This window comes from Solanum pennellii, chromosome 1 (genome assembly GCF_001406875.1).
Source record: "Solanum pennellii chromosome 1, SPENNV200".
Lineage (NCBI taxonomy): Eukaryota > Viridiplantae > Streptophyta > Magnoliopsida > Solanales > Solanaceae > Solanum > Solanum pennellii.
Genome location: NC_028637.1, coordinates 1618551 through 1630535, shown reverse-complemented (window position 1 = coordinate 1630535; position 11985 = coordinate 1618551). Strand labels below are relative to the sequence as shown.

The 11985-nt window shown below is 34.1% G+C and overlaps 2 protein-coding genes across 4 annotated transcripts in view; both read right to left on the bottom strand.

The window, feature by feature from the left end:
- Window positions 1-2165, bottom strand: part of LOC107025714 (E3 ubiquitin-protein ligase RHF2A-like) — a 6082-nt gene extending 3917 nt beyond the window's left edge. For 2 of the 3 annotated variants that reach the window (XM_015226541.2, XM_015226493.2), the window contains exons 1-3: window positions 2007-2162; window positions 696-839; window positions 349-395 (exon numbers count right to left, since the gene is read on the bottom strand). In XM_015226541.2, the coding sequence (XP_015082027.1) occupies window positions 349-395; window positions 696-830 (182 nt within the window). In that variant the 5' untranslated portion in view covers window positions 831-839; window positions 2007-2162. Of the gene's footprint in view, window positions 1-348; window positions 396-695; window positions 840-2006 lie in introns of all 3 variants that reach the window. The other variant, XM_015226617.2, reaches the window with a different exon arrangement.
- Window positions 2166-3776: 1611 nt separating this feature from the next.
- On the bottom strand, window positions 3777-11222 carry LOC107008244 (methionine aminopeptidase 2B-like). Its single transcript, XM_015207192.2, has 12 exons — window positions 11008-11222; window positions 8527-8694; window positions 7469-7505; window positions 7281-7388; window positions 6975-7074; window positions 6683-6828; window positions 6368-6459; window positions 5238-5332; window positions 5013-5109; window positions 4688-4831; window positions 4371-4588; window positions 3777-4070 (listed from the first exon to the last, which is right to left on the bottom strand). The coding sequence occupies exons 2-12, from the start codon at window positions 8681-8683 to the stop codon at window positions 3960-3962; spliced, it is 1305 nt and encodes a 434-aa protein (XP_015062678.1). The 5' UTR covers window positions 8684-8694; window positions 11008-11222; the 3' UTR covers window positions 3777-3959.
- Between the last annotated feature and the right edge of the window lie 763 nt (window positions 11223-11985).

Below are 11985 nucleotides of genomic sequence, written 5' to 3'. Positions count from 1 at the left end.
GGGGGGGGGGGGGGATAGAGTTATCTGATACCTATGCGAGGAGCGTGTAAGCTTGCCTAGAAATCACGCTTATCCAAAAAAAAATCGTTTTTACTTCTCTATTTTGCTATCCCAACTCACATTTCCAATAGCCAGTTAGCCACACCTTTCCCGAAAAGGACAGTCACAAAAGTTATCAAGTCTAAGTTCATTCTTCTACTTCTCACCCGATTTCGAATCTTCAAATGACATTTTAATAGCCCAGACAACAACAATAAGCTACTGAATGCAAAATAACAAGAGCAGTAAATTAACGTTCTCAAAATCAACTTCACAAAAAAAAAAAAAGATATTGGTGCAACGCCATACCATTCGAGGATGCACTGGAGGTGAAACTCGTGCCTGCAGCTTGTTAGCTGTTGAACAACAGACCAGATATCGTAAGCAGTTTTTAACACCGCGGTAAAAAGAGAGCAAAACAATCTTATACTTAATAGAAAAAAGGGGGGAGCAGCCTGGTGCACAAAGCATCCTGCATTAGCAGAGCCGCACCCGAAGGAGGTGTGATGTAAACAGCCTACCCTAATGCAGGCATTAGTGGCTGCTTCCACAGCCCGAACACACGTAGACAACTTTACTGTTGCTCGGAAGTCTCCCCTTCAATCCTATACTTAATAAGCAGTTACATTTGTGCTAGAAGTATTCATAGTGTTCACCGTTGAAGGATCGCTATCGCAGAAAGCTTCCAGACAAATGCTGCACGCATCATCACAGGCATCTTGAATTCCTCCTTCCACAAAAGCTGCAGCTGATGTGATATGACTCTCCCCTTTCTTGAGCTCGTCGTCCATTTCCAGAACCTTACATATGCAACAAAGCCCCAAAAACCGTTTAACTTGATATCTCGAAAAGGAAAGAAAAATCAGATAGTCCCCCAGCATAGCATGGAGAACTCCATTGATAATTGATGAATGCTCAAACCAAAGTACAATACACTAAGACACTCGAGAATTTCGAAGAAAAATGAACAATCCTCAGTGTAATACATATTAGTTCAATAAAATCACTATATGACAATTCTCAATTTGTGCGCATACATACATCGAAGTCCTCCAATTATCAGATCATAGGAAAAAAATCCAAACTTCAACACAACTATATAGAAATTTCACATATTTTAATCCACCACATCGAAATTCTTGAAAAAGATGCAAACTTTAACTCAAATACAAACAAATTTCATATATTTACATTCACAACATGAAAAATCTTGAAAAAAAAATGCAAGCTTCAACACAACTATATCGAAATTTCACACATTTACATCCACCACATGAAAAATCTTGAAAAGATGTGAACTTTAACACTACTATAAAGAAATTTCACATATTTTCATTCACCACATGAAAATGGTTTGGGCTTGGGACTTCCATGTTGGAGGTCTCAAGTCCGAAACCCCTTACCGAATGCAGGGGTTCGCCTTCTAGGTCGAGCTCGTCGTACCGAGCTTGCCTAGTGCAAATTGCCTCCCCTATATGGCTTGTGACCTATTGCATAAGAGCGGGGGTTTTACCTGTACGCACCCAAAGGTAGCGGATGCGGGTTTCCCTTGTCATAAAAAAAATGGAAACTTAAACACAAATATAAAGAAATTTCACACATTAACATTCACCACATGAAAATTCTTCAAAAAGATAGCAAACTTTAACACAAATACAAAGAAATTTCATATCTTTACATTCACCACATAAAAAATTCTTCAAAAAGATGCAAACTTTAACACAAATACAAAGACATTTCATATATTTACATTCACAACATGAAAAATCTTGAAAAAAATGCTAAAAACTTTAACACAACAACAAAGAAATCTCACATATTTACATTCACCACAAGAAAAACCATAATAATGTGCAATAAAAAATTTAAAAAAAAATCCATAAACACAACAATTACAATCTCATAAACTAGATCAATATAAACTACAATTTTCATATCACATTTGTTTTATTAATTAAGAAATTTACCTCAAAAATGAATTAGAAATATGTCCTGGAAAATGGGTCAAAAGGAAGGGAAAAAATTTCCATAAATTAGAAAGATTAAAGCTCTGATATTTTTTGCCATGAAAATAAGAGAAATGAATGCTAAGGTCCCATTAAAGAAACCCTTGAAACTTAGAAATAAGAAAGATAAAATAGACAATAATTAAAAAAATTGGTAATGGGGGTCACGTTTTTATTACATTTTGTCATTTTGTCCAACAAACATTTATAAATTTGAGCATAATACATACACAAACGTTACGTGATCTCAGTTGACAAGTAAGCACTTCAGTTTTTTTATGCGTATCTAAACGTCTCGATTCGTCTATAAAATGTCAGTTGAATTCAATTTATATGATGATTGAAGCGGAGCAAGAATTTTCAATAAGGGAGTTCAAAATATATAGAATTAGACACATGAAGTAGCCGAAGGGAGTTCGAAATCTACTATATATACATATAAAATTATTTTTACCATGTATAAATAATATAATCTTCTGTCGAAGGGGGTTTCGATAAACCCCTTCTTACTAGGTGACTCCGCCCCTATTTGTCTAGACTCACAAATGTATCAATGAGAACGAGCTATTGTGTTTTTAGTTATTGAAATCAAGTTGAAGTCTCGAGATATTTATTTTAAAAGTTAGAGTTTTTATTTGTCAGTTTCAATCAAATTTTAATAATATATATTTATGTAACTGTATATAAATGAATCATGTCGAAATTTTGATGATAGGAATATAATCGCTTCGTCAAGCCTTGTATTTGAGCTACTATATAATTTAACAATTATAATGTATATGAATATATGTATTATGTAATTATTGAGTCGATGTAAACACAGAAGATACTTCCTTCGTTTCATACACTTTTCACATTTCAAAATTCAAACAAGTCTATCTTTGACCGTAAATTTTTCATAAATCCTTTTAACATTTTGAATCATCAATTATTGTGACTTATAGTACTCTTTTTACGTAGTATACAAATATATAAATTTCATTTCAAAAAATTTGAAGAATCCATAGACAAATGTCCGATCAAAATTAAATCGTTCGACTCTCGAAAAACGAAAAGTGTCACATAAAATGAAACCGATGGAAGAGTACATATTTTTTTGGGGTTAGGAATGAGAAGTTGATGGGATGATCTCTAATATTCTTTTTGAAGAATCTTTGTGTTTGGTGGCATATGATAATTGGTACTATAATTAAATTATAATATTATACAAAGATATAATTAGTATAATATAAAACAAGTGATCCACAAAATGAAATATCATATACATATATTGGATTTGTTTACATTTGAGGATTAGGTCTTGTTTTGTTTATAAGTAAATATAATTGGAACAAGTCACCAACCCTTTTATTTTTATATATTCCAAAGTGTAATAATGTTTAAATTTCAAAATATAATAGAATATACTCACACCTTTAACTATAAATCATGTGAATACAATGCTTGATTGTAAATTTACAAAAAGGCACAAATTTCACATACATTGAACAAAAAGGAATAGATTATACTCGTAACGAGTGACGATTAGAATAAATTGTCTTCATCACAACCCTTATCGAACCCTATGTAAATACGAGATGCTTTGTGCACCGAGCTGTCATTATAATAAGGCATCACAATCCTTATCGAACCCTATGTAAATACGAGATGCTTTGTGCACCGAACTGTCATTATAGTAAGGAGTCACACAACATTCAAGTGTAAGTAATATGAATAATGAAGTTACTATTGCTTGGGGAAAAAAAACTTTTCTTCCAACCTTCAAAATTTATGCAAATATGGAATTTAATCTAAATAGTTTTGTAACATTCTTTCCTGTTGCAAAGATAACATCCTCACAGAAGTACAACGCTACGCGACGAGAAACATACATAAACAAGAGTTTAATACAAACCATACAAGAGATTTCTATCGTTAGTAGTCATCGCCTCTTGATATAACCTCTTTGCAAGTCGGACGAAGTAAAATGGTGTGCTCAAACTGGGATACATAGCTACCTTTGTTATCGCAAAGTGGGGGATATGGCTGCCAAAAGAAAAGAAAAACACAGCAGAACTTCAAATTTTGGATCATATAACGTACACAGTGTAGTCCCACAAGTGGGGTTTGGGGAGAGTAGGATGTACGCAGACGTTACCCCTACCTTCGTGGAGTAGAGGGGTGGTTTCCGATACACTCGGATCAAAAGAAGTGTAATCAAAGTAGGATTGGAATGAAAATAACATAAGAAATTATGCATAAGATAGAACAGGAACCATTGAACGACGATGCTACAAGTGTCATAATTGAGCCAAACACGTGAATGTTAGCTTTGAGGTCACGTACCTGAACAATTCCAGCATCACATAAGTTCTTCAATGCCATCAGATATTTTGTCTCGCCAAGGCGGTCTAGATAACGTCTACAGAATGCCAATGTGGAGAAGTTCTTATTAATCGTTGCCAGCAGTTGCTTGGCTCTGGGTAGCCGCAGTGGAATGTGTCCAATATCAAAGTTTTTCATATAATGGCTGCATTCTAGATCTTCCCTCACGTATCCCTTCCCTAATATATGGAGACACGAGACGAGAATCAGTTTTGTCACTCCCATGTATCCTGGATATGCCAGTTATATTACTCTTTCGCGTAAACAAAACAAACTACCTGTTGATCCGAAAGTCTCAATTGCATAAAATTCACCCTCTTCCATTTTGGTTTGTTCTCCTCCTTTGACAATCGGAACAGATTTTCCTGCGTGGATTTGATACTGGCCAATACTGTGCCCATTCAGATTTCGGATGCTCTTAACTGCCAATGACAACATTGGTCAGAATTCTCAATTCAATATAGACGCCTGCTAATTAAATTACTTCGCTTATCAACATATTAGGTCCTTTTCTCCACGCTCTGATGCCATGACGTTGGTCTTAACAAAACAAAGTAGAAATAAATGTTTTTTTCTAGTTATCATACTTCTCAGATATCGTACCTTGGAATACCTTCCCGTTGATTTCAACCTCATAGGATTCCATAACCTCTTGGATTGCAGCACCGACATCACAAAGGCGTACATCAATTCCCGCTTCCTATATAAAAAAATCAAGCCATGAATGCTCCCGAAAATTTGTCAACGCTTCCAATAAACTAGAAGCCCTTTTGGGTGAAAAACTTCCAATTTTCCATAATTTTATTTCCTATTTTAACAAATATTCACCTTAATGCCAGTATTAGTGGCTTCTCGTGAAGCCTCAAGTAGTGGATCAAACATAGGATTGAAAGCCAGAGTAAATGCACAATCCACAATACGTCCTGCAAGAAATAACAGGTTAAACCATCACCTCGTTACTAAAATTGATAACAATGAGAGTGTGTGAGTTAATAAAGCTTAGAACAAACTGCTTTAATGCAAGAAGGTGGTTCAGTATGTAATAGGAAATGGTGAAAACAATACTATTAGACTAGAGATAGGACCACAACATGGTCTGGGTCGTGAGGGATGAATCAATATGGCTAGTTTAGGAGAATTGTACAATGACGAGAACTGCACATGCGCCAGCCTGTTATGATTTCTGTCACTGTACTATGGACAACTCAGCGAAAGTAGGCATAACTCGCAATAAAAACTATTTCATAGAAGTTGGTAACATCCTCTTTCCCATGTTTTTTGAATAAGAACCAGCAGCTCACGACAAGCCGGGGGTTTATCGCAAACAGCATCTCTAGACTCTACCTTCCACCCTCCCCAAACCCCACTTATGGGATTACATTGGGTATGTTGTTGTACATACGAGGCTGATTAGTACTTATTTATTAGGGTGATTCTACCTGATTTAGAAAGATCCGTTTTTTATCCACCCATCCAATCTCCTCTCAAATACTGAACTATGTTCGGAATGGTAGTGAACACTGACAGATAGAGCAAGTGAAAGGGGGTCAACAATCCCTCCAGATGGATTGTTGAACAATATTAAAGCTCCATATGGATGTCAATCTTCTTGAGCCTGAGGTCTATCGGAAACAGCTTCTCTACCTCCCAAGGTAGGGGCAAGGCCTGCGTATACACAACAATCCCGAGACCTAACTTGTAGGATTACACCGATTATGTTGTCAATGTAGATGCCAATCACTTCTATGACAATATAGTTCTTTTTCGTACACCACTACGAGGCACCTGATATAACATGACCAGAGCTACTGTACCATTTTCCAAAACAAAAAACAAACAATTTGATATATAAAGAGATAATGAGACTAATATCAATATACCATAAACCATAAAATCACATACCAAAAGCACCTTAATGTCTAACATAGTTACACAGATGAAGCATTCTATAATATTACCGTCAATATGGGTTCCAAAGTCCAACTTCATCACATCATCATACTGAAGCACAGTTTTATCTCCTGAATTGGGGGTCCAATGTGCAGCTACCCTGCAATAAGTAAGAGAAAAAGATTGACAATTTTTTTTTTTTAAAAAAAAGTAAGCACTGGAAAGAGAATGCGGACATGAAATAGGTCACTGCTAAATTCTGTTTGAGATACCGTCTAACTGACAATACTTTAAATCACGCTACCATTAGTATCACATTTTTTTAGTAAATCAAAATGAATCTCTCATTTAACAGACAACAGGACAAGAAAAAGTTGCATTACCAGTTCAATGAGCACCCTGTAGGGAACGCAATACCAGCTTGAAGACCATTCTCTGATATCAATTTGCGAACCATATTCTCCAAAGTTTCACACAGGTCAATCATTAACATGCCAGGCTTAGCAATTTGCCTGATGTATTTCCGAACCTGAGGGTTGGAATTAAGGAAAAAGAAAATGTATATGAAATGTAATTGACAATTGAAGTTTTAATCCACAAGAAACTTAAGTATTGACTGTCTTACGACTATCATTGGTAAGAGAACAGCCAGCGTGTATGGACATAGGTACTGACCTGACGATGAACTTCTGCTGCTTGACGAACAGAATTATAAGTTGGCTTTTCCAGGCGCTCCAGTTCCCTCTTTTCCTCGGATGTAGTCCTCCACAAGTTACTGCATCGACCATCAAACATAAATCATCCCAATACTCAAATTTAAATAGACAAAATGCAGTTGAAGTTTTAAGAGTGAAAAATAAAGGAACATCAGACTTTTTCTTTTTAAGTGCTCAATAGATTTCAATATTAGTCGAAACTCTAAACTAAAAGCCCAATGGAATGGCTTCAATAACAATAGATCGTAAATTCAAGTGTACGTACTCATCTTTGTATTGTTGAATTTCACCCTCTGGAAATTCACCAGAAGGATAAAGCTCAACTACGGGAATAGAAGGTGGATCAGTTTGCTGAGTTGGCTCCTTCTTTTTCCTGCATTTGCAAACAAAGAAATGCAACATGACTCTAAAGGAAAAGCACAAGAGAGTTTCGAGGGTTGGAGCAATTCTCACTTGCTCTTATTTTTCTTCTTCTTCTTCTTTGCAGCTTCTGTAAAATCGTAAATAAAAGGCACAGGAATTAGAGGCAACAAAATGGATCTAGTACCTAAAGGGAAACGAGGGCAGAGGCCAGATTATGAAAAAAGAGCACAAAATCATACAACTGACTTCAAGCACAGGACTAGCAAAACAAAATACATGTCATTTCCCTAGAACCAAAATATGAAAAGTTCAACACATTCTTATTTAAATTTATAACGCATTAGCTTGAATATCAAATCTCCATTTAGCAGAAGTTAGTTCCATCAGAACTGCACCTTCTATCTAATGCAAGTTTATATTTGAGTGCAAAAGCATTAGCTTGAATACCGATTTTCAGAAGCTTTCCATCAGACTGAACCCTACTATCCAATTAAACTTCTACATCGTTAAAGAGCGCTACATCCATGAGGGTTGGTTTTCATCCCAAACGAAAATGAAAAGAATGAGTAGTGAAAGACCAACATCTTGTTTCATGAATTCTAGGCTTATACTTGAACAGCTCTTGTCCATTATTATATGCATGAAAATGTTCAGCCCATTATCTAAAGTAACTTTTTTGATGATCTTCTAATTATCGAGAGTCCAAGTAGTTCAGCATTTTATAAGTGTGTGCAAGGATTTTCATTTCGCTTTCTTCTTTTGCCATTTCAACCTTCAATTGCATCTAAACATTCTTTAGTTTTAGATTTTTATCGTTTTTAATAGGTTATGGCATCTAAACATTCTCAGCTGTTCGGTGAAAGACATCTGATAATTCTTCCAGTTTAACGTCAACCATGTTTACAATAAATCCCACAATGACAAAATTCTTCACATTCCAAGCCTTTCAAGTTCCACCACTCTAGATAAAGTGAATGTGCAACTGCAGTAATCTATGCAAGACTGTGAGAAAATGTAAATTCGGGCTCTCAAGCGGAAAAGAAATAGATGAAATTGAAAAATAAAGGAAAATACATTCCTTCATTCATTCATTCACAAGCAATTAAGCTGGTACTAAATTTTTAGAATTTCTTTGACTGAAGGTGTACCTGTCGTCGGCTCATCCACTGTCAAACCATCAACTTTCTCCTCAACCTCCTTTTGCAGTGAGGAAGCAGACCCGTTGGCCGTTTCATTATCATCGCGAACCTCAGATGTTCCTTCTATAACAACGGAAGCAGAGTTTGGCTCTTCTTTTGCCATCATCAATGTCTACACTGCAGCGGATAATCAAGTGTGGGGTGTTAGGAGAAGGTGTCAACAATTGCACAGCAACAAACTCAAAGAAAAGTGAAATACCTAAAGGCACACAACGGAGAAGAACGCAACAATTTCAGGTGGCAACAAAAAGGCAAGGCAAGGACCAAAAAACAGAAATAAATCAGGATATCTATTTGTAGGAACCAGGACGAGAACAAAAAAATTCAAGGGCAACAAGAATGTAAACTGTAAAATCATAGCATGAAGAACAATTGTACCAGTTAAAACTTAACAATAAGATGGCATACAGTAACACTTGAACTCAAAAATGAAACAAAAAACCCTTTGCAGAACCAGCAAAAAAAAAGGGAATCTTTAACCAAGGGGTGTATTGTAAAAGCAATAGCATATGGTAATATTAACAGTTAGTAACACGAATTCATCTTGTAAAAGCAAAAATCCCAATTTTCAAGAATCATTAATCAAAAGACCCATCGTTTACAAGAAAACTGAAACCAATGATAGAGATAACAAATTCAAAGGTACAAAAGGCACAAACTTTACCAAAATAAGAGATAAAAAAACTCAAAGAAAAGGACGTAAATGGGTAATAATCCCAATTTTCAAGAAAAAACACTAACACGAACAAAGATATGAAGGTGATTTAGCTCGACCATAGTAGCAATTGAACTCAAAAATGGCAAAACTCAAACATCCTTTTGCAGAACCAGCACAAAAAAGAAGAGAAATTCTCCAAGGGATAAGAATGAAGCATGTTGAAAAGGCAAATAACATGTGGTAACTCAAACAATTAACACAAACAAAAACATGAAGGTGATTTAGCTCAACAATAGTAGCAATTTAACATGAAAATGACAAAACTCAGAAATCCCATTGCAGAACCAGCACAAAAATTAAGGGAATTTTTTTCAAGGAACAAGAATAAAGCACATTACAAAAGTAATAGCATATGGTAACACTTTCAGTTAACAGCACGAATTTTGTACTGTAAAATCAAAAAAATCCCAATTTTCAAGAATCAATAACCAAACTAGATTCCACAAAAAGCACCAATCTTTTCAAGAAAATTTAAGCCAATGGTAAGAGAAAACAAAACTCACAGATATAAAGGAGCAAACTTTCACGAAATGAGAGATAGAAAAACTCAAACAAAGAACATAACGGATAACATTTCCCTCAAACAAAGAACATAACGGATAACATTTCCAATTTTCAAAACAAAGACAACAACAACAAAACTACAAGTGGGGGTCTCGAGAGGGTAAAACGTATGCAAACCTTACCCCTACCTTTGTGTGTAGAGAGGCTATTTCCGATAGACCCTCAACTCATTAAATCATATTGCAAAAGCAACAGATAGTAACACTAACAATTAACAGCACAATTCATATTGTAAAAAAAAAATCCAATTTTCAAGAAGAACATCAACACAAACAAAAACATGAAGGTGATTTAGCTCAACCAATAGCAACTTAACTCAAAAACAGCAAAACTCAAAAACCTCATTGCAGAACCAGCACAAAAAAGAAGGTAAATTTTCCAACAATAAAACATATTACAAAAAGCAATAGCATATGGTAACACTGACAGCTAACACTTAACACTTAACAGCACAAAATTCATATCTATGGTATTCAAGCCAGCTTTCGCACGCCTCAACTAATTCCACAGATACCTCTCAATTACCTCATTGATTGGCCACAACACAAATTCATATTAAAAAATCAAAAGAAAAAAAAACAATTTTCAAGAATCAATAACCAAACTGAATTCAACAAAAAGAACCAATCTTTTCAAGAAAAACATTAACACAAACAAAAACATGAAGGTGATTTAGCTCAACCAATAGCAACTTAACTCAAAAACAGCAAAACTCAAAAACCCCATTGCAGAACCAGCACAAAAAAAGAAGGGAAATTATCCAACAATAAAACATATTACAAAAAGCAATAGCATATGGTAACACTAAAAGTTAACACTTAACACTTAACAGCACAAAATTCATATCTGTGGTATTCAGACCAGCTTTCGCACACCTCAACTAATTCAACAGATACCTCTCAATCACCTCATTGATTGGCCACAACACAAATTCATATTAAAAAATCAAAAGAAAAAAACCCAATTTTCAAGAATCAATAACCAAACTGAATTCAACAAAAAGCTTCAATCTTTTCAACAAAACCTAAACCAATGATAGAGATAATAATACTAAAAGATATAAAAAAGCAAACTTTATTGAATTAAGATATCAAAAACACTGAAATAAAGATTAAAATACAAAAAAAGATGAAGATGAAGGAGAATACCTGTGTAACTGAAGAAGAAGAATGAGTTACAGGCGCTGTATTTAGCAATCTTTTTGCCCTAGCTCTATTTCACCTCACCAAACAAAGAGAAAGGCAAATTAGAAAAAATTGGTAATTTTGCTTTGTTTAGTCAAAGAACTAAAATAATTAAACTATATAGTAATAAATAACAAATCTAAAAAAAATAAATTCTCAAAATTTGTGTTTTGGATTTCATAAATAACGTGATATACTTTGTGCACTCGATGATTTATAAATAATAATTGTAACTCGTAAGTTTTCGATATGACCAAAAAAATAATCCTTATCGTACTTTTTAATTTTATTTTTTTACTTGGTAACCGATATTGGTATTAAAATTTAGATAAATTTAAATGTACGATAATAATAATAATACACATAACTAATCTAAAAACATATCTTTTTCAAATTATTTATCAATCTAAGTTTGTGTTTCCAATTGCATAAACAACGTGAGATACGTTATACATCTTATCGTCTTTTAAGAGTAGAATTCTTCGTAATCCTATATAGTTGTAAGTGTCAAATATGACCAAAAATAGAAAATCTTTATCTTACTTTATTTTTTATCTTTGACGTGATGTTTGATACATATATTAAAATTCGGATAAATCTAAATTCACACAAAAAAATCATATGGGTAAAGCAATTTATGAGTAAGGCGATTTCATACTCAATAAGGTACAAATTTAAAATATATAATTAAAAAATATATATTTATCACTATATCACAATTACTATACTCTGCTTACCTATATAATATGTCTATATACACTAAAATTAATCAGTAATATAATATGTATAAGACATAACTTGATCTTATCTAACATCTATATCTTTCAATCTTGTGTATGCGCACAAGTAGTCACTTAAAATTTGTATATAGCTGACACGTGTCCTATTTAACGTTTTACTTGATAATTTGCATCCTATATGACATTCTACATATATTATATC